We start from the raw sequence: 26,945 nt of genomic DNA on the forward strand, positions 1-26,945 counted from the left end.
CTCTCTCTCTCTCTCTCTCTCTCTCTCTCTCTCTCTCTCTCTCTCTCTCTCTCTTTCCCTACCTCCTACCCTACTCCCTCCCTTCCACTCTCTCTAGAAATCAATGGAAAAAATATCCTCGGGTGAGGATTAAAAGTACGTAAATAAATAAATGTATTGTATCAATGTTAAATTCCCCCAACTTGCAAAGTCTACTGTGATTATGCAAGAGAATGTCCTTGCTCTTAGAAAACGCCCTCTGAAGGCGTAAATGGGCATGAATGGTTGCCACCTCCTCTCCGTTCAGGAAAATAAAATATTTACATATTTTTATTTAACAGGTGGTGAATCTAGGTAAGGGGTATATGGAGGATGATTGCATCGCTCTTGTACCTTTTCTGTAACCTATAATATTTTTTTTTCCAAATAAAGTTTTAAAAAACAAACAAAATAACTCTACCCAGACCAGGAGCCTCCTGAAGTTGGGGACCTTGATCCTCTTTTCCCCCACCGCTGGCCCCGAACTGGTGTCCTGGGTGTGCAGGGCAAAATTAGGAAAACAGGTGGCGACTGGAAGGGCCGAGACCCGTCGCTTGGGGACATTCCTCGCCCCGGGGGGCCCCGACATTTTCTGATCTGACAGCTGGAGCAGCCGCAGGAGTGATTCACCCGCTGGGCTCCTGGCGGAGGGGGCGCCCCGCCCCGCAGGGAGGGCGCTGGCCAGCAGGTGCCGCTGTTGAGCCAGCTCTGGCAGCGCTTGGCAGAGGCTCAGCCGGACCCAGGACTGGTCAGCCCGCCCGCCCGCGGGGTGTCTTGGAGAACCCAGCCCACCGCAGTCTGTAAGCAACCTCTCTCACCCCTGTCCACCCCGGGTCTAGCTTCCCACCCCCAGGCCCTCAGCTTCCCCGCACTCCCTCCCCCACCTTGGATACCCCAAGGCAACTCCCACGTCTGACGCTGGTGGAGGAGGGGACAGGGTAAGCAGGAAGAGGCTTCAGTTCTTGGCCCTGGAGTCTGAATAATGCATTAATTCTCCCCTTTTCTCCCCGTCTCCTTTTACTCCTCCTCTTCCTCCCCCCTCTCTTCCCCCCTCCCACTCCCCCCCTCCCACTCCTCCCCCCCCCCCCCCCGCCCCTTCCCTCCTCCTCTTTCTCCTCTGGAGCTGCACCAAGCTTTCAAAACAAACACACACACCTCCTTCGCCCATCCCCAGCCTGCCTGGGCCTTTCTCCCAGAGTTGCTGCTCCCAGACTGGTCCTTTCCGCTGGGTTCGGGGATCAGGATGGAGGTGGGGAGAGGGGGGAGTGTGCTGATGGGGGTAGGGGGTGATGTTATTTCTTCCTGTGTAGAAAGGAGCTGGTCTCACAGCCCCTCTGCAGTAGAGTGGACTGGGGTGGGGGGTGGGGTCTTCTTCCCTGGGACATGGAGCTTGCTGGCCCTTGACCGCAGCTCTCCCCTGGCCCTCCCAGACTCAGGATGAAAAAGGACCTAGAGAGGTGACTTTGTCCATCCCCCGGGCTCCAGGAGGGACCGTAACCCAAGTCCTCCCATTCCTATATGTTCACTAATTCCTTCAACTACCCTTCACCGAGCACCAGCTCTGTGCAGGGCACCGGGGGCTTTACCTAAAGCCAGCACCTTAAATCCTCACTGGGACCACGGGAGACGGGTGTTACTACTCGAAGTTGACTTCTCCAAAGATCCAGTTCAGTCCAGTGCTCCTCTGGGACTCCTCCTGACTCCCCACTGGGCGTGGTGTCATTCAGCTTTGGGGCCACCACTGCACCTCCCATGACGGCTCAGGTACTGCATTTATCTCACCAGCTCCCAGTGATTTGTCTTCCTGGGTCTCCCACGCCTACCAGACTGGGCCCCGGGCCACAGGGAGTGGGGACAGTGAAGCCTGGGGTTCCTGCTCTAGCCCTTGCTGCGTGGCCTTCACTTCTTCAAGTTCAACTTTCTCACCTGTGATGAGAAATACCCTCCTCGTGAGACTACGTGATGGTAAAATAAGAAGATGCATATAAAGTGCTTAGCACAGTACATGTAACTTTGAAAAGGGAAGCTCATCCCCACCAGAATGGCTAAAATGGAAAAAAAAAATAATACAAAAAACCAAGTGTTGGCCAAGGATGTGGCGCAAAGGAACTCTCATATCCAGTTGGTACAGGGGAAAACCGTGGGGTCGTTCCTGTTAAAGCTGAATATATACACGCACGATGACCCAGCAATTCCACTCCTAGACATATGCCCAAGAGGAGTGTGCGCACAGGTGCACCAAGAGCCACGTAAAATGATCTCCATAGCAGCACTCACCATAATAATACCCCAAACGGGAAACATCTGAAAAGTCCAGCCACGGAATGGATTCACGCATGTTCGTATGTCCGCGCCATGGAATACTGTATTGCGCTGAAAAAAGAAAGAACTACCACTGAGAGGCTCAGGGAGCTCTGGGGTTCCGGCAAAACAGGATTGCAGCGCATACTTGACGGGCGCAAGAGAATAAACAGCCGTCAGCCTATTAATTCTTGGTGTGCAAAGAGATGCCACTAATTGCAGACGCCTTTTATGTGTGTGTTAGGCCCATGTGGAATGCAGCGTCTGAGAACAGCTCTCCTCGCCACTCAGAACCCACGGGAGCTCGCCCAGCCCCTCTCAGGGATGCAAATGAGGGGCCGCCTTTGTAGCCATGAGCAGAGTTAGCCAAATAATGAACACAAGGGGGGGGGGGGCATAGGCTCTGAGGATTTTTGTTTTATTGATCTTAGAGAAAGAGAACAAGACGTAGATTTTTTTTTTGTTCCACTTATTTATGCATTCCTTGGTCACTTCTTGTATGTGCCCTGACTGGGGATAGAACCTGAAACCTTGGCACATCAAGATGATGCTCCAACCGAGTCACCTGGTCAGGGCTTTGGGGATTGTTTTTTGTTTTGTTATTTTTTTTCTAAAATATTTTATTGATTTTTTTTCCACAGAGAGGAAGAGCGAGGGATAGAGAGTTAGAAACATCGATCAGCTGCCTCCTGCACACCTCCTACTGGGGATGTGCCCGCAACCAAGGTACATGCCCTTGACCGGAATCAAACCTGGGACCTTTCAGTCCGCAGGCAGATGCTCTATCCCCTGAGCCAAACCGGTTAGGGCTGGGGATTGTTTTTAAGGAAGAGGATTGGGCCCTGCTTCTGTGGGAAGCTGATTATTTGCATACCTCCCTTCAGAGCCAGGGACCCTGCTGAATGGCACTGGTGGTGGCTGAAGCTGGGAGAAGCCCTCTGGTCATCCATCCCATCGCTCCACGCCTGTCTACCAGCAGCTTCTCGCCCTTCCTGACACATATTAAGGTAAGGTCTCTGTGAGGCAGCACTGATGGAGGTGGTGGTGTACTGGACCTTGTGATAATACAATGACAGTTCTCTTCAAAAACACTTTCGATCAGACGTTCCATTCCTCTTGCCACCAGCATCCCACCCCCACCAAGGGAGGTTGAAATCAATGAAATAGTGATTCGTTCACTCATTTACCAATTTAATATTGAATAAAGCCCATTTGTGCCAGCCACTGTGTTAGATGTTCAGCTAACAATGACTGAGATGGCCCCTCCCTTTAGGATCTCAGAGTCAAGCCAACAAAAATGATGATTCCACGTGATTAGGGCAATGATAGGGGGAAATAGAGACTTGAGGCCCCCAGGGAGAGCGGGGCTGGCTGCGTATCTACTGCCCCGAACTCCCCCACAGGTCCCAGGTTGCCGTCCATGCCCAATACATGCTGCCCAAACTGATTCCTCTGATTCTGCCCTGCTGATCTGTTAGGGACACCTTTTTCCACCTCCACCTGATGGCAAATTCCTACTCCTCCCCCCAGATTCATCTCAAAATGAGAAGTCCCCAATTCAGGTGGGTGGTTCAACTGTGAGGATGCGATCAGGGAGGAAACCCCTGGGGACTTTTTAAAATGGGGATTATTTTTAATGTTTTATGTCCTAAGCAGGAAATTCTTTCCCATTATTCTATATGCCTTTCTGTGTCTGAAATATTTCATCATAATACATTTTCAAAATAGATTCAATTCAAGTTACTCCTCCACCTTGCTCCCCAGCTCCTGCTACCTTTCCTTGTCAGGAATCAAGCTCAAGCCCTGGCCAGTGTGGCTCTGCTGGTTGGAGCAGTAGTCCCGCACACTGAAGAGTGACAGGTTCTATCCCCAGGGCATCTGTGGGAGGCAACCAATCTCTCTCTCTCTCTCTCTCTCTCTCTCTCTCTCTCTCTCTCTCTCTCTCTCAGAAATCAGGAAAAAACATATCCTCAGGTGAGGATTTTTTTTTTTTAATTAAGCTCAAAAATTCCTTACTGTGTTTCTAAAGATGCATGGAAATGATTGTCACCAATCGAGTATCCTGGTTCCCTCTAGGGTGAGAAATGCAATTGGGGAATGATGTGATGCTGGGGCTTTTTAAAAATATATATTTTTATTGATTTCAGAGAGGAAGGGAGAGGGAGAGAGATAGAAACATCAACGATGAGAGAGAATCATTGACCGGCTACCTCCTGCACGCCCCATACTGGAGATCAAGCCCGCAACCCAGGCATGTGCCCTGACCAGGAATCGAACCAGGGACCTCCTGGGGTCAACACTCACCACTGAGCCATGCCGGCTGGGCATGATGCTGGGGCTTTAACAATAACAACAGTGTTGCTACGTCATGAACTGGGTGGTGGGTACATGGGTGCTTGCTTTATGTCTATAATATTATAGAATAAATTCAACATTTGAAAGAGCAACTCTGTCCAGAGTGAGAGAGGCAGGAAGGAAGAAGGAAGGGAGAAGGAGCTTTAGAGAAGTTGGAGGAAGTAGAACAAAGAGGTGGCTCTCTGCTGGGCCTGGAGGGCTCATTGAGTAATCAGGTTGGTCTTTCTGGTATAGAGCCCAGAGCAGGGGAAAAAAAAAAAAAAAAGGCGCAAGGCTGTGTCTACCTGTAGTGAGCCATATGGTGGTGGCGAAGAGCATAGATGCTGGAATTGGGACATCCGGGTTCAAGTCTCCGTGCAATCTTTTATTAGCCCCACGACACTGGGCAGCTTCAGTTTCCTCATCCTGGAAAACACTTGTGGGAGGCAAAGGAGATGAAGTGTGTGACGCTGGCACTGCTTGGGTACGTGTGCCCAGGCAGGCAGTGGGGAAGGGCCGGTCCTGTTGGGCGGTCGGTGGGGAGCGGCAGTGGGCAGGAGTGAGCAGGCAGGATTTGAACCTGGGTAGTTCAATGCCAGAAGCTGTGCTCTCAGCCTCCACGCTGGAGAAGCCCAGATGGCTCTGGCCTGTAAGGGGTTTCCTCCCTCCCTCCTCTCCACTCTGGGTGAGTGAGAAGAAGTGGGCAGAGGACAGTCAAGAAGGCACTAAAAAGGGAAGCAAAAATAGCCTTTGGTTCTGAAACTCCTCGAAGACTCACACACCCAGCGCTTGCACACAGAGGGGTGCCCGTAGCAGGAGGCCTGGGTGAACCCCCAGCTGGAAGCCCCCTGCCCAGATGGGTAGGCGTCACCATCACACACACACACACTGCGTGCGGGTGGGGGTGCCGCTGTAGCAATGAAGCACCAGCTCTTTGCCAGGCAGAATTCAGAATCTGGTTGCTGGAGAGGCCCTCAGCTCTTTTCTGGTCTCACCTGCTGCCCTTCCTCACGGGCCCTGGTCCAACCAGGTCAGGGTCTGCGGAGATAGCTTGACTCCTAGCTGATTGGTAGAAATTCTCCTTCTTTAAAAAAAAAAAAACACAAAAAAAACCATAATTTTATTGATTTCAGAGAAGAAGGGAGAGGCAGAGAGAGATAGAAACACCAATAATGCCAAAACCGGTTTGGCTCAGTGGATAGAGCGTCGGCCTTCGGACTGAAGGGTCCCAGGTTCGATTCTGGTCAAGGGCATGTACCTTGGTTGCGGGCACATCCCCAGTAGGGGGCGTGCAAGAGGCAGCTGATCGATGATTCTCTCTCATCGATGTTTCTAACTCTCTATCCCTCTCTCTTCCTCTCTGTAAAAAAAAAAAAAAAGAAAAAGAAAAAGAAACACCAATAATGAGAGAGAATCATTGATTGGCTGCCTCCTGCACGCCCCCTACTGGGCATGTTCCCTGACTGGGAATTGAACCATGACCTCCTTGTTCGTAGGTCTACGCTCAACCACTGAGCCATGCTGGCGGGGCAATTCTTCCCTCTTTAACCTGACCTCTGCCCACCCCCTGGCCTGGCCACTAAGGCTCACGGAACACCCTGACTCCTTGTCTGGCATCTGCACGCTAGAGGTCATGCCATCTGGGAGTCCTCCTGGGGATGTGGGCAGAGGACAGGCACCCCACGTGTAGGACTCCGGGCCACACACGCTGGGCAGAGAGAACATTTGGAACTCTTAGAACTCTGCCTCTCAGCCCTGGCTACACAGGAGCATTCCTTGGGGAGCCTTAAAAATTCCACTGCCCAGGCTCCAGAAGAATTAAATCAGAATTTCTAGGGGTGGCACCCAGATATCCGAACTTTAAAAATATTTCCTAGGTGATTCCAATAAGCAGTCAAGTTGAGAAACAATAATTTATTGGACTGCCCTAACCGGTTTGGCTCAGTGGATAAAGCGTGGGCCTGCGGACTGAAAGGTCCTAGGTTCGATTTCGGTCAAGGGCATGTACCTTGGTTGCAGGCACATCCCCAGTGGGGGATGTGCGGGAGGCGGCTGATCGATGTTTCTCTCTCATCGATGTTTCTTTTTTTTATTTTTTTTATTTTTTATTGATTTTTTTGCAGAGAGGAAAGGAGAGGGAGAGAGAGTTAGACACATCGATGAGAGAGAAACATCCATCAGCTGCCTCCTGCACACTCCCACCTGCGGATGTGCCCGCAACCAAGGTACACGCCCTTGACCGGAATCGAACCCGGGACCCTTCAGTCCGCAGGCCGACGCTCTATCCACTGAGCCACACCGGTTAGGGCACTCATCGATGTTTCTAACTCTCTATCCCTCTCCCTTCCTCTCTGTGAAAAATCAATAAAATATATTTTTTAAAAAAATAAAATAACATATATTTTAAAAAATAATAGTAATTTATTGGACAAAGGATTTCTGCAAAGAGCGGGAACCTGGACTCCAGCTGGATGGAACGCAGCAGGAAAGCAATCATATCAAAAGGCTTCTTGAAAAGAAGAATGGTAGCTGCCAGGGACTTGGGGGAGGGGGAGTGGGGAATTATTGTTTAATGGGTCCAGAGTCTCAGTTTGGGAAGATGAAAAGAAAAGGTTCTGAACATGGATGGTGGTAATAGTTGTACAACAATGTGAATGTACTTAATGCCATTCAACTGTGCACAAAGAGCCCGGCTGGTGTGGCTCAGTGGTTGAGCATCGACCTATGAATCAGGAGGTCATGGTTAGATTCTTGGTCAGGGCACATGCCGGGGTTAGTTGCTAGCTCGATCCCCAGTGTGGGGTGTGCAGGAGGCAGCCGATCAATGATTCTCTCTCCTCACTGATGTTTCTATCTCTCCCCCTCCCCTCCTCTCTGAAATCAATAAAAATTTATTTTAAAAATAACAATTAAAAATTGGTTAAAGAATATGAGACAGAGTCACAGATGTAGAAAGATATTTAATCCAACCTCAAGATAGGACATTGAATTAGGTAACAGAAAGACAAACAATTAGGTCTAGAGCAAGTTAGGCCTGAAACATCGCTGGGGGCAAAAATGACAAAACTGAAGCTGTCCTAGTTTGGGCACATTGTGAGAAGGCAGGGTTCTTTAGAAAAGACAATAATGCGGGAGGGAGGGGGAGGGGAGATAAGGCAGCAGGAAAGGAGGAAGACCAACTATGAGATGGATTGTTCCATAAAAAGAGCCACAGGCATGAGTGAGTCTACAGGAGCTGAGCAGGGCTGCTGCGTTCTGGACATTGTGGACATCACTCATTCACAGTCGCAGGAGTCATAGCTGACTCAACAGCACGTAACACACGTATAAAGACATAAAGTTATGCTTTGGGGAGAGGATCTAGACAAGCTGCTTTTAAATGGACTCTAGAAAAAATTTTTAACAGTTGCTTTTTTTAAAATTATTTTATTGATTTTTTACAGAGAGGAAGGGAGAGGGATAGCGAGTTAGAAACATCGATGAGAGAGAAACATCGATCATCTGCCTCCTGCACACCTCCCACTGGGTATGTGCCTGCAACCAAGGTACATGCCCTTGACCGGAATCGAACCTGGGACCCTTTAGTCCGCAGGCCGAGGCTTTATCCGCTGAGCCAAACTAGTTAGGGCTCTAGAAAATTTTTTAAATCTAAGACTATCCAGTAATCTTTAGTAAAAGGTTATGAGCAAGAATAATTTATTGGACAAAGGATTTCTGCAAAGAGCAGGAACCTGGACTCCATGAGCAAGAACAGAGCTATCAGATATGAAAGCATGTTATGCAGCTATAATAATTTTTTAAATCCTCACCTGAGGATATTTTTTCCATTGATTTCTAGAGAGAGTGGAAGGGAGGGAAGAGAGGGGGAGAGAGAGAGAGAAAGAGAAACATTGACGTGAGAGAGACACATCGATTGGTTGCCTCTTGCAGGTGCCCCCACAGTGGCTGGAGAACTTGCAATCGAGGTATGCACCCTTGACCAGGAATCAAACCCGTGACCCTTTGATCCACAGGCTGACGTTCTAACCATTGTGCAACCAGCCAGGGCAGTAATTTTTAAAATGTGATTGGTCTATCAATAAATGAGATAGAGAACTAACTGGTGGAATAGAAAACTCACAAATGTATGAAGGCAGTTCATCATAAACATGGAATTTTAAATCATAGCAAAAAGAACTTTTCAACAGTGTCAGGACCACATTTGTGTAGCCATTTGGGGGATTAAAAAAAAAAAAGTCCTCAAGCATCTGGAGCCCAGGGAGCAGAGGCAGCTGAAGAGCATTGCCCAGGGAGGCCAGGGAAGCCAACGTTGTCCAGGGGGGATCCTGGGGGTGGGGTGAGTCCAAGGAGGGGCAATGCCTGTGGCTACAAATGTGAATTGCAAGTGAGGACAGTTGGACCGGGGCCCAGAGAAAAAAGATCCTCTTTTTCAAAAGCCCAAGAGGGAAATGGCTGGGACTGAGAAGAAAAGGAAGGAAGATCTAGGTAGAAAGGACAGTGGGGCCTGAGAACCCAGTGGTAAGAGAGGGAGCCGCCCAGCTGGACAGCCACAGGGCTTGGGCCCAGGCGCTGTTGTGAGGGAGTTTGCAGCTTCCCGTGTCCTCACACCGGGATAAAGGAGTCCGAATGGCTGACTGGGGTGTGTGGGCCTGAGAAGAACCCCGTGGAGGGAGCTGGGAAGAATAAGAGCCACAGGAGATTTTGGGGCCAAGGAGACCCCTTTTCCTTCCTTGTGGGATGATGGGCTGTAGCAGAGGTGGGCTCTGGATGTCCGTGTGGCTCTTAATGTCCTCACAGCTTAGTTTCCTTGGGAACTTCCTCTCAGAGCCACTGGGGCGAGGACGGAGCAGGGGAGGGGGCCCCTCCTGGTTGTCCGGAGGCAGGACATGGCAGATGCCCTGAGGGCTGATCTGGGCCGCCCACCTTGGATGGAGTCCAGGGAAGATCTCTGGGACAGGTGGTTTCTGGAATGTCCCTGCTCACAGGCAGCCAGTTCACACTGGCCAGCTGGGAGCAGCTGCTCAGCCTGTGCCCCTGCCAGGCAAAGCCTGTTCAGTCCCCTCCATTCCCTGGTCCACAAAGGCCTTTCTGTTTGGGGGGCAGGAGTGAACGTTCAGCCTTGGAGAAGTGGGAGAACTGAGCCCCAGGTGAAGGCAACAAATAGCATCTCCTTTGGGGGAGAGCAGCCACGCTTTCCACACCCACCTGCCCTAATGGTTCAGGTCCAGGCAGCCCCTCCGCCCCTACAAAAGCTGTCACTCTAGGAAGGCCAGTAGAGAAGGCAAAGTGTAACCCCTTTCAAAAGGTAAGGGAGCCCTAGCTGGTTTGGCTCAGTGGATAGAGCGTCGGCCTGCAGACTAAAGGGTCCCAGGTTCGATTCTGGTCGTGGGCACATGCCCGGGTTGGGGCTCGATCCCCAGTGGCGGGTGTGCAGGAAGCAGCCAATCAATGATTCTCTCTCATCATTGATGTTTCTATCTCTCTCCCCCTCTCCCTTCCTCTCTGAAATAAAAGTATATTAAAAAACAAAACAAAAAAGATAAGGGAAGGTGGGGTGAGAGGAACTCCCACAAACCACCTTGGAATGGAACTAGTTACTAATTAAGAAAGTAGTAAAGCACCCGGCGGGCGTGGCTCAGTGGTTGAGCATCAACCTAGGAACCAGGAGGTCACGGTTTAATTCCCAGTTAGGGCACATGCCCGGGTTGTGGGCTCGATCCAGTGTGGTGCATGCAGGAGGCAGACAATCTGTGATTCTCTCTCATCATTGATGTTTCTCTCTCCCTCTCCCTTCCTCTCTGAAATCAATAAAATTATATTAAAAAAAAAAAAGTAGTAAAGCCCGGCTGGTGTGGCTCAGTGGTTGAGCGTCTACTATGAACCAGGAGGTCATGGTTTGATTCCTGGTCAGGGCACATGTCTGGTTTTTGGGCTCCATCCCCCAGTGGGTAGCGTGCAGGAGGCAGACAGTCAATGATTCTTTCTCATCATTGATGTTTCTCTCTCCCTCTTCCTTCCTCTCTGAAATAAAAAATATATACATATATATAATTTCACTACTTTAAAAAAATATATATATATTTTAAAAGTAGTGAAATTTATGGCTGCTTCCATTTGACAGCACCTCCTATACAGCTGATGCTAAGTCCTTAACTTACTTATCTCTTTGAAGATAGGAAGGAACAATGGTCAAGAGCTGAAATACAATCAGAACCGGTTGCTACAGGCATTGTGAGGCCTTGGGCAAGTTTCTTAACCTCTCCAAGCAGAAGTTTCTTCATCCCTTGCCTCTGACCCCAGACTCCACAGTATGTCCCCTGGGGCCACCTGGACTTCCTGGACCTAGCAGGGAGGAGCCAGGAGGATCAAGGAGGCGTTATAGTGTTTTTCAGGCCAGGTAAACACAATCCCAGACAGAAGCCCCCTGGCCAGGAACAGGCCCTGGAGAGCTCAGGATCCGGGACTGGCCTGAAGCCCCCATCCTTTGAACAAAGGAGGAGAGGAGGCCCCTGAATTAGCAGCAGAGCTGGGATAGATCTCAGGTCTCCAGACTACTGGTCTACCGGTCTAGTGTGACCTCCACATGGGCCCTCAGGGGACCTGTGTTTTTCTGACACAGGCCCCAGGAGACTAGCCTTTCCCTCTTGGCCGGACCACCAGAATATGAAGAATAAATAAATCCACAGAGACAAAAGGCAGATCGGTGGTTGCCTGGGCTGGAGAAAGGCGGGAATGGGGAGTAACTGCTTAATAGGTATGGGTTTCCTTTTGGGGTGATCTTGTTGGAACTAGATAGAGGTGGCAGTTGCACACACTGTCAATGTACTAAATGCCACAGAATTATTTGCTTTAAAATGGTGAATCTCATGTTAGGTGAATTTCACCTCAATTAAAAATAAGGGTACAGGTCCTGGCCGGGTAACTCAGTTGGTTACACCAAGGTTGCAGGTTTCCATCCTGGTCAGGATACATACAAGAATCTGCCACAATGAATGCATAAATAAGTGGAAAAACAAATCAATGTTTCTCTCTCCCTCCCTCCCTTCCTCCCTCCTTTTCTCAAATCAATAAATTACATAATAGTAATAATAATAAAGTACCTGTAGCTAAGAGATTAAAGGAATAAGAAGAGTGGGCAAGTCCCAGGTAGGGGAGGGAAGGTGAAGGAGGGGCTGAGGAATGAGGCAGGGAGGAGGACTTGGCTGTCTTCACCCAGCCTCTGAGCTGTTTGCTTTCCCTCAGACTTTAGACTTGAAGCTCCTGGGGGTGGGGCAGGGACCTCATCTTTTTAGCTGTTTTTAATTTTCAGAGCAGAGCGTCGTCACGGGTATATGGATCTTTTAAAACCTCTGGCACCAGTGGAATGAAAGCAAACACGTTAAGCAATGGGTAGATTATCCACCGCCTACACCAGGGAAGTGAGGATGTCACTGGGCTAAGTGTGTGTGCCACCTCTGGGCAGCAGGGGAGCTGCCTGAGAATTCCCAGGGCAGAGGGGGCCTGCCCATCACACCCTTGCAGGCAGCACCCACTGGGGTCTGGGATGGGGGAAGGTGATGGGAGCAGAACCTGGGGGAGCACCATGGCCCCTTTGTCAGACCCAGGAAGGAGAGTGGGGCAGCTATAGGAAGTAGGGGGGGTGAGGAGTTCCCTCCGGAATCTATCCCTCTGCTTCCCTCCCCTCCACTTGTACAGCTCCTGCACATGCTCAGTGTGCCCAGGAATTGGGTTGGCTGGGGGAGGGCATTGACTGGCACCCCCACTTAAAGGGACAGCGCCGTCCTTGCCTGCACCCAATAGAGGCAATGGGACCTGGCCACCCTCTTTCCTCATGAACTGAATTACTTCACCTCGACCCCTTCCCTACTTCCTGGCAGCTTCTTCCTGCCTGCTCAGCTCCTTTGTCCACCTCACTACCTCTCCTCATTCCCTGACCCTATTGCAGGCAGGGTCTGTCCACTGAACACAGGAGTTTCCACTGAGGTGGGGGTCTTGGATGGAGAAGAAATGAGCATCCCAGGCCAGGGTATGAGTGGTGGGAAGCTTCTGCAATCACTCTTATGAAAGAAACATCTGCCTTCTGGGCCTCCCTCCCCTGGCCCGGGTGACCAAGAAGGTCCTGGAAAGCAAATGGACATGAGAGAGAAAGGCACTGGGCATTTGCTCTGGAAAGGCCGGAGGAAGAGAAGGGAGTGTGTCCAAGCCCATCTTCCCAGCTGAAGGGGGGAGGGGTGGTGTTGGAGATGGGGGGGCTGTAAATTGGAGCTTACATCATTGTGGTGGGTAGGGAGAAGCTCAGGCTCAGGACCAGTGGAGAAGGAAAGGGGGGAGGCACAATGAACCTGTGCCTGGCCACCAGCTGTAGCTGAGCCGCCTCTCCCCAGAGCTGAGCCTGGAGACCCCCAGCTCCACTGGGTGGGAGGGCACTGAGGTCAGGGAACCAGATGGGGGAAGGGGGTGACATTGACTTCTTCACTAATCCCTTTCAGCTCCTCCTGACACTTTCCCAGCTCACACCCTTTTCTTCGTTTTCATCTTGCCCCATCCTGCCCCCTTTTTAAAAACAAACAAACAAACAAACACCATATTTTTATTGATTGAGAGAGAGAGAGAGAGAGAAACATTGATGAAGTCTGCAACCCGGGCATGTGCCCTGACTGGGAATTGAACTGGCAACCTTTCAGTGCACAGGATCATGCCCAACCAACAGTCACACAGGCCAGGGCCACCTTGGGAATATTAACCCACCTAGGTACAACCCTGACCAAGTGTGTGTTTGGGGGTGCGGGGAATGTCTCTGTGTGTGTGTATGTGTGTGTGTGTTGGGGTAGAGAGGGCCAGCTGGCAGCTTTCCTGTCTCCAAGCTCCTCAGCTCTGGGCCAAGAAGGGCTGAACTTCTCACCTGCCCCTCCCCTGTGAGAAGATCTTGCCTACTCAGGGACAGCTGGCCCAAGCCATCTCCGGACACACCTCCACACCCATCCCCCAGCACCCACACCATCCCCCACACACTCCAGCAGCCCTCTGGAATCTTCTCTTCCCTCCTAGTTACTAACACACACACACACACACCCTCCAGGTACATACCCTTGGTCCTGGCCCATGGCCTTGCCCCTCCCCTCTCCCTCAGGCTCTATGCTGAGGAATGCAGCAGCAGAGAGGCTGCCCAGCCTGCCCAGGGGCCTATGGGTCCCTGGCTGGTAATCCAAAGGGGAAGGCAGGCCTTGGGTCAGCATTCTTAGAGTCCCAAAAGTCACACTCTAAGGCTTGGGTTTCCCATCTGCAAAGTGGGGACAGTCATGCCTCTGGCCCTTCCTGACAGGTATACGGAAGGGGGCTGACACCCTTGGCCAGAGTTCCAGGGGCAGACCCCACAGGGATGGGAGATTTTATTCTATTCTCTTGAATCCCATCCCTTCCTAGATCTGTTCTCGCACCTTGCTTTTCTGGTGAGGCCTGGGTGTGGCAGGGCAGAAATGAAAGTTGTCCTGGCAACATACAGGGTTCATCTCCGTTTCCATCGAGCAGGGGTGTATGAGCTCGCTTCAGAGCCCAATACTGCTGGCATGCTGGAGGTATCTGCATCATCCAGGCTGACTCAGCTGTCGATTATGTGCAGATAGGTGAGGGGCTCCCCTCAGCGGGGATTAACCGTGCCGGTGATTGGGCTCAGAGGAGAGGGTGCACAGCTGCAGAGCGCTCCAGGAAAGCCAGGCCACAGCTCCGCTAGGATCCATTCACTGTCCTCCTCTGCCGCTTGGGCTGATTTCCCACGAGGAGAAAACTTCCCTTGCATGCTTACTTGTAAGTGCCCTTCCCCTGGCTGCCAGATGTGGGGGGTAGGGGCTATCCAGGAGGAGACACAGGCACCCGTACCTCATCTAGCCCAGCCCTCTGGACTGTGGGGAGACAGGGAGAACACAGGGAACCTGGGAGCACACCCTGAAGGAACCCCTGGACTTGGGCCTTCTCCAAGATCCCAGCCCTCTCTCCTCTGGGGAAGCTCCCAGCTCCTCCCAGCGATCTGGCATCTTAAGTCAAGTTCTGGCTGAACCCAGGGCCTCCTGACGGAGCCCCCTCCCACCTCTACATCCCCCTCTAGGAAACCTTCAGAGCAGTCTGACTGCTCCCCAACCACAGAGCAGAATTCAGGCATCCTGGAGAGCTCGATAGGGCCCCAGTGCAGAAGTCTGCTGTCCTCCTAGTCTCAGGGCAAGGAGGCATCAGGACCCCAAGTCCCAAGCCTTTCTGGGATGAATGTTCCTTCGACCTCAGAGCCCCAGTGAAACCAGTCCCAGCCACTGCCTTTGATTTCACCAAAACCATTTATTTTCTCTGTGAAAAATAAGATGCCATCACCCTAGCCGGGTTGGCTCAGTGGATAGAGCATTGGCCTGCAGTCTGAATGGTCCCGAGTTCGATTCTGGTCAGGGGTACATGCCCCGGTTGTGACCGATCAATGATTCTCATCATTGATGTTTCTCTCTCTCTCTCCATCTCTCTTCCTCTCTGAAATGAAAAAAAAAAAAAAAATGCCATCAAAGAACAAATTGTGGGAACGACAAGGTGGAAGTCAAGCTGTTCTCAGGGGGCACGGGGGGGGGGGGGTGCTGCGAGTGATTTTCATCCACCACTGCCACCTTGAGACCCAGCGGGCCTACATGTGTATGAAATGCAACTGTCTCCTTGGGCTAAACTGGTAAGGGGGGCACCCCTAGGTGCCTGGCTCCCCATTGCCAAGGCTGCCCTCTTGATTCCACATCTCATTCTCCTGCCGAAGCCGCTGGTTCTCTGTCCGGAGCCTCTCCACCTCAGCAGCCAGTTCCTCCACCTGGCGACAGGACCGGCGGCTGGTGCGCCCCTGCAGCTGCTGCAGCCTCCTGGTCTCCTCCTCGGCCAGCGACAGCCGCCGCTCCAGATCCAGGTAGTCTTGCACCAGCTCCTGCTTGCTGCGGCCCTGCAGGCTCTCGGTGTGGAAGCGCTCATAGGTCTCCGAGAAGTCCCTCTGCTGGAACTCGCCAGGAGCTTGGACCGGCCCACCACGGTCCTCGGCCTCGCTCTCTTCACTGGAGCCTGGGTGGGAGGCCCCCTGGGGCACATCCAGGTCAGGCTCCTCGGGGTTTCGGTCGTTCATCAGGAACTGGGTGGTGTTGTAGGGCGCCACGGGTTGGCCCTTGGCGAACATCTCCTCGCGGAGCCGGGAGGCCCTCTGGCTCTGCCTCTCGTCCCGCTGTTGCTTCTCATCCCAGCTCAGCTCCAGGTAGGGCCGCCAGTGCCGCTTGCGCTTGGAGGGCCGCCGGCGGTGCTTCTTGCGGCCCAGCACCGCCTCCACGGAGTAGCTCCGGGGGTTCTGGGTCCGGGGACCCCTACTATTGCAGCCCAGGCCACCGCCAGCCCCGGCAGGATCTTCCTCCTCTGAGTGGCTCTCCATCCGGGGTGTCAGGGGCAGGGAACCAGCAGGGTCATGAGGTTCAGGGGGTGTTTCTGGGCTCCTAGGAGAGTCAGAGGCCTAAAGAGAGAACATGAGGAGGCTGGGTCACAGCCAGTCTGTGCCTGGAATCTTCCCTGCCTCTTCCCCCGCTCCCCACCCCGACCTGTAGCTCTCAGCCTTCCGCAACCATTTGTTTATGGCTAACCTGTCTCCTGTCTGCCCCCAATGGGCCCTAAGCAAACTCGGCAAGAGCAGGAATTTCACCTGTGTATGTCACTCTGCAATTTCAATGCCTCCCATCAAAAAAGCCCCATGCTTTGCTTAATGCTCTGCTGTCACTGTCTTGAACTTAATATTTTTTTAAATCCTTACACAAGGAGCCCTAACTGGTTTGGCTCAGTGGATAGAGCGTCGGCCTGCGGACTGAAGGGTCCCAGGTTCGATTCCGGTCAAGGGCGTGTACCTTGGTTGCGGGCACATCCCCAGTAGGGGGTGTGGAGGAGGCAGCTGATCGATGTTTCTCTCCCATCGATGTTTCTAACTCTCTATCCCTCTCCCTTCCTCTCTGTAAAAAAATTAATAAAATATATTTAATAAATAAAGAAACCTTACACAAGGATATGCTTATGGATTTTAGAGAGAGGAAGGGGGAGGGGGGAACATCAATGTGAGAGAGAACATCAATTCGCTGCCTTCCGTACCTGCCCCAACCCAGGATTGAACCCACAACCAACTGAGCTCCGACTGGAAATTGAACCTACAACCAACCGAGCCACACTAGCCAGGGCCTTCTTACTGGTTTTTAATAAAGAGCCCTTTGCACTGAACTGCACAAATTATGTCGCTGATCCTGCTTCCGGGTATTTGGATAGCTGACTCTTTTTTGTTTTGTTTTAATCCTCACTCGAGGATATTTTCCCATTGATTTTTTAGAGAGAGTGGAAGAGAGAGGGAAAGACAGAAATATCGATGTGAGAGAAACACATCATTGGTTGCCTCCTGCACGAGCCCCAACCAGGGCCCGGGCCAGGGAGGAGCCTGCAATCGAGGTACGTGCCCTTGACCAAAATCGAACCCGGGCCCCTTCAGTCTGCAGGCCGACGCTCTAGCCACTGAGCAAAACTGGCTAGGGCGGACAGCTGACTCTTTTCATCCTTTATTTAGGGCTTCGTTCCAACGTCACCTCTTCAGAGAGGCCGTTCCTGACCAGCCTATCTAAAGTAGCCCTGTCATCTCCCCTTCCCAGTAATTCCCTATCACGTGACAGTTAACATCATACATCACGTTTAGCACGTTCCCATCTGTCTTCCTCCTGTAAGCATGTGACTTGTCTGTTCAGTTCACCACTGTGTCCCTAGGTGTGGCCCAAGGTAAGCACTTAATAAATGTATGTTAAATGACATAAAGCCCATAAGAAGGGGAACCAAAAGATACCGGGACACAACATTCTATTTTCTGTCATTCTAGGGTGAAGAAGATGGTGCATTTATTCCAGGCAGAAGTTGATATTCATCCACATGATGGGCAGGAAAGAGATCCTAACTAGGGAGAGGAAAGGTCAAACTCTAGTCTGCAGCTGAGAGAATTCTAGAACTTATCTAAGATGCGCAAAGGATTCTGTCACGCGAGTGTGTGTTCAGGGCATCTGGTTATCTCTGTCATGGTGAGGGTGGGAGTACTGACTGGGGAATGAGTTGCTCTAAGTTTGTGGTTTGGGGAATTCTAATAATAACTACTACCAGTGGGATGTTGTTTTATAAGGTACAACATAGTTCAGAGACCTCTGGGCCTGGGTCCATATAAGCATAGGGTATGTATCGGGGGATGTATGCAGCCCTGTAAGAGCTGAAGGTGTGTTACATGTCATTTGGGAGACCCTAAAGAGAACATCAGGGAAAATGAGGTATGTTGGAGTGTGTGTGTGCATGCATGTGTTGTACTGTATTGTTAATTCACCTGCAGGGAGGTCAATTAAGAGTGGCTGCCCTGTCTTCATCAGTGTTTTAGGTCCAATGAGACAGCGCTGCCCCACCCTGAAAGAGGCAGTCCGCTGGGAACTCTTAAGGCAGGGTGGCTGGTTTTTGTGGGCATAAAACAAAACACCTACCTCCCCCAATCTTCCCCCCCCCCCCCGCCCCCGCCACTCAGCCAAAGCTCCCTAATGATCTTTCCCCTCACCCAAATCAGCCCTGCCCCTCAGCCCCACATGCTGCCTTCCTCCCAAAGGCTTGTTCCCCTACTACCATTACCACTATTGCAGGTAAGCTGTGTGACCTGGGTGAGTCATTTGCCCTCTCTGAACCTTCTAGCCCTGGCATGTCATGAAGTCCAAATTAAATCCAGGAAACACTGGAAGAGGCTAGATAGGGTGAGTCAGAGGAGCTGAGTTCTCTTCTCAGCTATAAGGAGTTGTGGACTAGGGGAGAAGAATGGGCAAGGTGGGGGCAGTGAGAGAGGGAGCATGGTCTGGGAGGGTTTGGGCTCCTGTTGCCAGATCAGGTGACATTCTAAGGGCTTCATACAATCTGTCTCTCGGTCTCTCCTGGGTGGTATCTTATCCCCCAACACATCCCAAATTATGAACCAACTGCTCAAACTCTTTCCCCTGCTTTAGACTTGGTTCTCGGCCTGGACAAGGCAGGGTTCTGTTGTCAGAAGGCCCTAAGTTTAAACCCGGGATCAGTTGCTTGCTGATGGCATGATTCTAGAAAAGGTATTTCAGCTCTTAGAACCTTAACTTCTGTGGCCCAGCCGGCACGGCTCAGTGGTTGAGTGTTGGTCGACCTATGAGCCAGGAGGCCACGGTTTGATTCCGGTCAGGGAACATGCCCGGATTGCGGGCTCCATCCCCAGAGTGGGGTGTGCAGGAGGCAGCCGATCAATGATTCTCTCTCATCATTGATGCTTCTATCTCTCTCTCCCTCTCTGAAATCAATAAAAATATGTATAGTTTTTATATGTGTTTTTTTTAATTGATTTCAGACAGGGAGGGAGAGGGAGATAGAAACATCAATGATGAGAGAGAATCATTGATCGGCTGCCTCTTGCACACCCCCCACTGGGGATGGAGCCCACAAACCCGGCATGTGCCCTTGACCAGAATCGAACCTGGTCCCCTTCAGTCCGCAGGCCAACGCTCTATCCACTGAGCCAAACTGGTTAAGACAAAAAATAATACATATTTTTTAAAAAGAACCTTAGCTTCTGTGAAATGGAAATAGTAAGTCCTATCCTGAAGGGCTACTAGGATGCCATGAGATAGCACAGATTTAGCATCTGGCATATTACTCAGCGCATAGTAGGAACTCATTTAAAAATATTGATTTTTCCAAATCTGCCAACACACCTGAGACAAGAAACCAGGATCCCAGACGGCACAATCCATGTTCAGGGCATTCCGGGGATTGGGAGGGCGAGGCTTACCTTGGCCTCCTCCATGGCTGCTGGTCAGTCTGTATTACAGCTGGTCTGGTTCAGAGGGGCCACCTTCTTCTGTTCCAAATCTCTCAGCAGATGCCTTTAACTAGTGACACCTGCTTTAAACAACAACAGAAACCTAAGTCCTGAAGGAGAATTCTCAGGAAGACTGGCTGCCCAGGAGTTTTTTTTTTTTTTTTTTTACCAAGGCAACAGCAGCCATTTTGTAGCACCAGACCTGCACAACCTCATTTTCAAAGGAAGGCCCGGAAGGCGGCCTCCACCCTGTTTTTCACACCTGCAGCCAGCAAGGGGCCAAATGGGGATAAAGAAGCCATCTTCCCAGTCCTGTTTCTCAGGCCTCAGGGCCAGGCTTACATCCTATACTGCTCACCTGGAAGTCAACTGAGGACCAGGCTGGCAACCAGTAAGGCAGGACTGAGCTTTGTTCCCCCAACAACCGGAGTGGGAAAGAGGACTGCCTGGGGAGGCCACTCTACACACAGCAATGACCTGGAGAGACTCGGAGTGGACGGGGTCGGTGGCTGCAACAAGAGGGGGTCCTTTCCAGAGGCCTCAATCTTAACTGCAGCCCCCCAACCCCTACCCAGGCTGGGCTCCAGAAGTCAATGCCTCAAGAAACACGTCTGGGGCCTGAGCTGAGTCTGGGACTGAGGCCTTTTCATGTACAGGGCATGGCCGGCCTCCCTACGTCCTCTCAGGGTGGGAAACAGAGAAAAGGGGCTTCACATTATAGGGAGCCGGGAAGGAAACCCAAATGTGATAAGGATGGATTCTTTAGAAGAGAGGAAATGGTCGGGGAAAGAGGTTTTGCAAAGGCGGAACTGACCTATTTGTTGTCAAGGGCAAGGGCTATGCACACCGACTACATCAGTTGTCTTTTTGTGCAATCGCCGGTCTGCCATTCCCAGCGCCTCAGCCCTACCTCTGGCTGCAGTTGCAGCAGCTCTCCCCGGTCAAGCCGCTCAGGCACTAAGGTTGGGGGGCGGGGAGAAAGGGGGGAGGGAACAGCCTTTACAGCGCGGTGCCTGCTGGGGGTTGTAGTTCTTCTAGCCTTGGAAGGCGACCCAAGATCCTGTCACGTCAGCAGCTACACCGAGAACTCCAAAACCCATCTACCCTTGCGCGGGAGTCGTCCCGCGCTCACCTCTGCCCTCTTTTATTGGTCCACTCGCCTGTCAATATGTCAACGTTTGCCGTGCGGAAGCACCACCGGATTCGCCTTCCAAGCTCAATTAAAGAGTTCATTGATGGCGTTCATCTTTACTAGGCCGAAAATAGACCCGGCTGAGAGGGGAGGGGCTGTGGGCGCGGAGGGATCCCCGGTCCTAGAGGAAGGCGACGAGAAGGATCGGTGGCCGCCGCCGCCGCCGCCATTTTGGGCTGGGAGGAGGCAGCGGAGGGACTCGCTGCACAGTGAGAGCACCCCCTGGGGGGCGGTCCGGGCGTGGGGAGCGGCCGGGCCCAGTGGGCTGCCTGAAGTGGCGACGCCGGGAGACGGCGGGAAGTGGGATCGGGGACCTGGGAGGTGAAGGCTGGAGTCTGCCCAGCCGGGCCTGGTCCTCCAACCGTCCCGGCAGCCTCGCAGCCTCTCCTCTCCCGGAGGGCGGGGTTCTGGGGGGTAATTACCGCGTGTTTCCCGAGACCCCAGGCTGGGGAGAGAGCGGGTGAAGCGGCTCTCTGCTGCTGCCCTTCCACGAGGGCGCAGGTGATGCGGCCGAGCTCTGTCAAGTTCTTTTCCCAGCCCCATTCGGCCTGGGTATGGCGGCGACCCCCACCCCCACCCCCACCCCCCACGTCGACGGGCGAAGCGGCGAAGACGCCAGATTCCAAAGACTGGCGCCGCCGGGGAGGGTGGAGGCTGAAGCCCGGGCCGCGCGTCCCTCTGGCCTGGCAGGCAGCTAGCTGGAGGGTCCGGGGTCCGAGCGGCCGCTGCACCCACCGCTCCCCACCCCGTGCACCGAGGCCGTCCGCGGCCCGGGCCACTTCCTACGGTGACGGTCCAGCCCGAACCCCCCCGGGACCCCTAGGTGGGCGCGTGTGGAAACCTTCGGGAGCCCAGAGCGTGGAGAGCTGAACGCTCTTGTCCTCAAGGTTTATCCTAACCGGCGCCCATTCTCGGAACGACCTGACCTCGTACGTCGCCAAGCCACTTTGGGAAACTCCAAAAGTGTGTTTTTTCCCCCCACTTTTCGTGAAAGTTTACATCAAAGCGGGTATGGGTTTTTTGCCCTTTACAGACTTGGGACACAAAATAAACTTCAGAGTCGCCAGGACTTATGGAAATAAAAGGGGAGTGGCCCATAGCCGACGCTTCGGGAACATCTGTTTGCATTTTGAAATCTGAGCCATAACTTATACCAAAGCTTTGGGAGCAATGTCTGCCCTCCTAGAGGGAAAAAAACGCACGAATTCCAATGTAATCTTTATAAGACTACAAATTTTTTCCAGTTTAAAGGACTTGTCTCCCACCAACTAAATAGAGGAGTATTTTGCCGCCGGTGCATTGTTACTGGGGAACCTCTGTTTTGAAATGCCAAGTAATTGAACATCTCTTCGATAGATCCTAGATGTTACTAAAATAGGATTTGCAGTTGGGAGCTACTTTTCACATATACGGAGTTTTGGAGATAGGGGACACCTACTCTGAAAAACAAGCACCAACTCAGCCTTAACATTACAGCTGTAGTAGCTTCTTAAAGGTTGAAGTTTAATGTGAAATTCTTTTTTGGAATTGCGGATTAAACTGTCGTCTCCTACTGCTGGAAATCTAAATGCAGGGAGGTTTATAGCTCAGGGATATTTTAAGAATTCTTTTGCTAAAATGTCCGTTAAAATTATGCCTAGGTAGATTCTGAAGGAGGGGAGTGACTGGGCAGTGACTTCCTCTTTGAGGTTACCTTTTGATGAGTCTCATTGCCAGTCAAGAGATGGTCAAATCATTTCTAAGTCTTTGGCCTTAAGAGCAAGAAACTGAATCCCTGCTCCTCCTCTTTATAAAGTTAATGTTTTAAAAAGTTGTGAGAGTGACCTTTTCACAGCCTTAACAATGACCTCTACCCCCCGAGCTGTTCTCAGAGAAAGTCTTAGAACTGGATTGCAAAGATGTGATCACACTGATTTCAGTTCTTCATCGAAAATTTGAGCCACTTAGTCCTAAATGAAGCTTCAATACACTCGATTCATACTGTAGGTTGACTTTTGGCTTATGTCATGTTCATTTTACACTGTAATTCAGATCAAGAAAAGACTAGTCAGGAAAAGCTGACACTAACTTGGTAGGAGTTAAGTTCAATAGTCATAGAAGCTGAAAGGGGTTCTGAAGATTACCTTTGTGGTTCTTCTGTCAAGAATTTAATGGAGGAGTGATCCAGCCTCCATTTTGAAGTAATCTCGTTAAACCTTTGGATGTTTCTAGGTGGAGAATACCCAGTACAGAACTTTGTTACTCATTTATAAAAGTGACAGCTTATCCCCTTTAAGGTTGACCTGTAAGCTTTTCCATTCCTTGATAAGAAAAGTTGGAAATAAAACTAGTTTGGTTATCTACTGAACAAAACAGGACTGGAAATTAGGAACTCCAAGTTCTATTTCTGTGTGCTACCACTGACTTGGTTGGTTTGGCTAGAGGCCAAATCCTAAAGATTAGGCCAGACTTTTGTTGCTGAGTCTATTCATCTAATGTTCAATCAAACCTTCGACTTCCTTCTCAGCTCTCTCCTTTCAGATGAGTTGCTTTGGAGTGTATGACAAATTCTACAATAGACTATTTTGTATATGCCTCAGTTTCCTTTTTTAAATTTTTATTTTTTATTGAATTTATTGGGTGTGCCTGTTTCCTAATTTGAAAATGGTATTAATGCTACCTCATAAATATTTGAGAAATAACTGTTCTTCAGTAGCCATCTGTCTAAACACTTACTTGCTATAACTTCCTTATTTGGGAACATTAGCACTTCTGCTTTGAAGGTTATTTGGAGTAGTTGGGAGGTCTGCATTACCGAAATGCGCCCATGGGCAGTACAAAGGGTGCCCATCCAAATGGGCTGAACGAGGGTCCATCTCTCAGGGTACCAAGCAGTTGTTGCCACAAAGTCCTGGATGTTGTACATTTGCCTGATGTCCAAGTTTTGAGGACGAAGTGGCTATGTGTGAGCAGGATTCATTGATTTTTAAAAAAAATATATTTTTATTGAGAAACATCAATGTTGAGAGAATCATTGATTGACTGCCTTTTTGGATGCCCCCTACTGGGGATCGAGCCCACAACCTGGGCATGTGCCCTTGCCTGGAATCAAACCTGGGACCCTTCAGTCCGCAGGCCAGTGCTCTATCCACTGAGCCAAACCAGCTAGCTCATTGGTTCTTTGTAGCAGTCCTCTTCAGGATGAAGATACTTGCTTCTGAACTATTTGATTTCTACAGTTAATCCATTGTCATCCTTTGTGTTTATTTTTTAGATATATTTTTATTGATTTCAGAGAGGAAGGGGAAGAAAATAGAAACATCAGTGATAAGAGAGCATCACTGCCGAAACCGGTTTGGCTCAGTGGATAGAGCATCGGTCTGCGGACTGAAGGGTCCCAGGTTCGATTCCGGTCAAGGGCACGTACCTTGGTTGCAGGCACATCCCCAGTAGGGGGTGTGCAGGAGGCAGCTGATCGATGTTTCTCTCTCATCGATGTTTCTAACTCTCTATCCCTCTCCCTTCCTCTCTGTAAAAAATCAATAAAATATATTAAAAAAAAAAAAAAAAGAGAGAGCATCACTGATGATGAGTTGCCTCCTGCATGCCCTACTCTGGGGATCAAGCCTGCCACCCCTGCATGTGCCCTGCCTGGGAATCGACCATTTCCTCCTGGCTTATAGAGCAATGCTCAACTGCTGAGCCACGCTGGCTGGGCTGTTCTTTGTGTTTAGCTCTCACCATTCTCTTTTCTAGCTTTCTAAGCTGTTCAAATGTTTGCTGTTCTGTTAAGTACATTTTTAGTAATAACTAGAAAGGAAGGTAGAACTAACCTCTTAACATTCACTTCCATCCTCCAGTTTGGTCTTCTGCCTTTGTCTGAAATTGTACTGGAGTTATCCAGATATGCAGAGTTACATGTTTAGAGCAGGTTGCAGAATTTCAAATTAGCCTCTTTTTATGACTGTGGAGGTTAGGACAAGTTCTGCTGAGTAGTTTATAAGAGCAGGGATGCTATCATGTTCTCCAATTCTTTTGCATGGAGCACTCTAAAGCTTCAGGAATATTTCCCTTCAGGGAAATATTGAGCCAGGGCTTTTTAACACTTCACACAAAATCAGTGAATGTATCAAATAGAATATGACCTCAGAGGAGTGTTTGCAATTCCGTTCTGAATGTTTGTTCCTGGAAAAAAAAAAAGTGTAAGCCAATGGAACTGTTCTTGGTGCTGCTGTATTAAAAGATCACACTATTTCAAAAGATTTACCAACAGTTTTCTGTAGCATCTCAACCATTTGAAAGAATTTTGATAATTGAACCAACTCTAAGGAAAAAAAAAAAAAAAAACACAAGAAAAAGTTTATTCGGGAAGATTTGTAAAAGCTACAGCATTGATTTGTCTAAACCCAGCCTTTGTTTTTTCAACAAGAGATGGAAAGAGGTTGTAAGCTTTCCAGTATTCAAAGGTAACTGGCAAAACGTGGCCAAAGATTGAATCTTTCCTTCCTAGACCATAGATTTGGTCCCATTCGCAAAGTGTGACTATTACATTTTGGTCAGCAGACTCCACTGTGTTCAGGTCCTAAATTTGACATTTTCTCTTAAAAATCACTTTTCATTCTAGCATCAATGATTTACACTTCATGTGGGAAAGAATAGTAAAGTGGAATTTTATTCCAATGATCTTGTCAAATGTGAAAAATAATAATAAAAAAAACACCATACGCAAGTGTATCTAGTTAGGTACAAGTACCATCCTTACTCTAGCCAACTTTTCCATCACACTGTTGTGAATATTCATTGCCAGCAATTCTGGGTGTAAGTGGCCAGGGGGACACCTGTGGTGTATTACCTAATGTTTGACTAAATATAGCCAGTTCTTGATTTTTTGAAGGTAAACTATGGGGTTATGGATTTTTTTTTTTAATTTCTTGGATTCACTCTTTGGTTTCTCTATTTTTGAAGTCATTAGGATAAAGTATGTTTATTTACATTTCCCCAAACAAAGGATTTTTGTATTGATATAAAACTTATATTTTTATAAATCCTGGATGAAGTGGAAAAAAATGCCAATCAGGTTGTGGGTTTGATCCCTAGTTGGGCATGTACGGGAGGCAACTGATCCATGTTTCTCTCCCTCCCTCTCTCCCTTCCTCTCTCTCTCTAAAGTCAATTAAAAAAAAAAAGTCCTCGGATGAGAAAAAAAAAATCAAGTGGGCAATTGCTAAATGCATGTGTAAAACATTTTCATACTACTCGTTTAATACTTTTAACAGTTCTGTAAAATAGCCATAGCCCTCTTTTGCTGATGAAGAATGAGGCTCAGAGAGTTTGAGCGATGTGTCTAGGATTGCATTGCTAGTACATACATGTCAAATGTAAGACTGGAACCCGGGTTCTTTGACTTCCAGTCTGGTCTAATTTTTACCATTTTCCTCTCTTTAGAGTTTCCTAGTCTATTTTTCATAAATAAACCAATCGAACTCCCTGGCTTTTTCTCCTCAAACTGAAATCTGAAGGTAATTGTCTCCTGAGAGCCTCTTTTATGTTCTAGGCTAGCTAGCCCAAGAGAAGTTTTCCTTACTCAGAGGAGGATTAAGCTATCCAGCCAGCTGTCTCCAAGTTTAGGCAGTGTTTTGCCCTGGCTAGATATCCAGGTCCCAGTATTAGAAACTGAAATTGCTTTTGTGTAAGCATAGTCTTTTGTGCGGCTCAGTTGAAATGTTTGGCAGGACATACTTTAGTGAAAGGGTAGAGTGGATTTGAGGATCATTTGTCATCACAACCCCCCATTAATATAGGTAATTCAGTCTTCTGCCCTGAGAGCAATAGACTAGTCACGTGTTTCAATGTAGAAAGTGTTGATAGAAACTCATATTTCACACAAAACTCATCATTCTAAGACTATAAATGCAATAAATATAGTAAAATACCAGTGTCTTTGAAAGCAGAATTCAGAAAGTTGTATAGCTCAAGATAGCAAATTTATGAGTTACTTTAAATGTATTTTTTAAAATGGGACTGCATTTATCTCCTAAGAGTAAAACAGGTTTTTTGTTTTTTTCCTGATAAATGTACTTGTAAAGTCTCTCCAAGACTAATAGTAGGGGAAACAAGCTTCTTTTACATCCATCTGTCTTAAGAAGAGGTTCTGAAATGAGAGGTTATCACTGCTGCATTGCATCCTGTGCAATCAAAACGAGGCTCCGCTCTGCACTGAAAAGCCAGAGGGCAGTG

The 26,945-nt window shown here is 49.7% G+C and overlaps 1 protein-coding gene and 1 long non-coding RNA gene across 7 annotated transcripts; one reads left to right on the top strand and one right to left on the bottom strand.

Annotated features, from left to right (window-relative positions):
* Window positions 1–1,341: 1,341 nt before the first annotated feature.
* LOC307114618 lies at window positions 1,342–15,567 on the top strand. 2 transcript variants are annotated; one of them, XR_013815023.1, is made up of 4 exons: window positions 1,342–1,782; window positions 2,961–3,045; window positions 3,204–3,326; window positions 15,434–15,567. It is a non-coding gene; the product is annotated as an uncharacterized lncRNA (long non-coding RNA). The 2 variants fall into 2 exon arrangements; XR_013815024.1 differs by lacking the exon at window positions 2,961–3,045.
* Window positions 12,671–24,036, bottom strand: HEXIM2 (HEXIM P-TEFb complex subunit 2). 5 transcript variants are annotated; one of them, XM_079797183.1, is made up of 4 exons: window positions 20,352–20,534; window positions 19,896–20,046; window positions 19,431–19,617; window positions 12,671–16,162 (listed from the first exon to the last, which is right to left on the bottom strand). In XM_079797183.1, exons 3-4 carry the CDS (start codon window positions 19,467–19,469, stop codon window positions 15,368–15,370), a joined length of 834 nt encoding a protein of 277 aa, XP_079653309.1. In that variant the 5' UTR covers window positions 19,470–19,617; window positions 19,896–20,046; window positions 20,352–20,534; the 3' UTR covers window positions 12,671–15,367. The 5 variants fall into 5 exon arrangements, with proteins under 5 accessions (XP_079653309.1, XP_079653310.1, XP_079653308.1 ...); XM_079797184.1 differs by lacking the exons at window positions 19,896–20,046; window positions 20,352–20,534 and adding an exon at window positions 21,152–24,036; XM_079797182.1 differs by lacking the exon at window positions 19,896–20,046.
* Window positions 24,037–26,945: the final 2,909 nt, after the last annotated feature.

The sequence above is a fragment of the Cnephaeus nilssonii genome, assembly GCF_951640355.1.
Source record: "Cnephaeus nilssonii genome assembly, chromosome: 19".
Taxonomy (NCBI): domain Eukaryota; kingdom Metazoa; phylum Chordata; class Mammalia; order Chiroptera; family Vespertilionidae; genus Cnephaeus; species Cnephaeus nilssonii.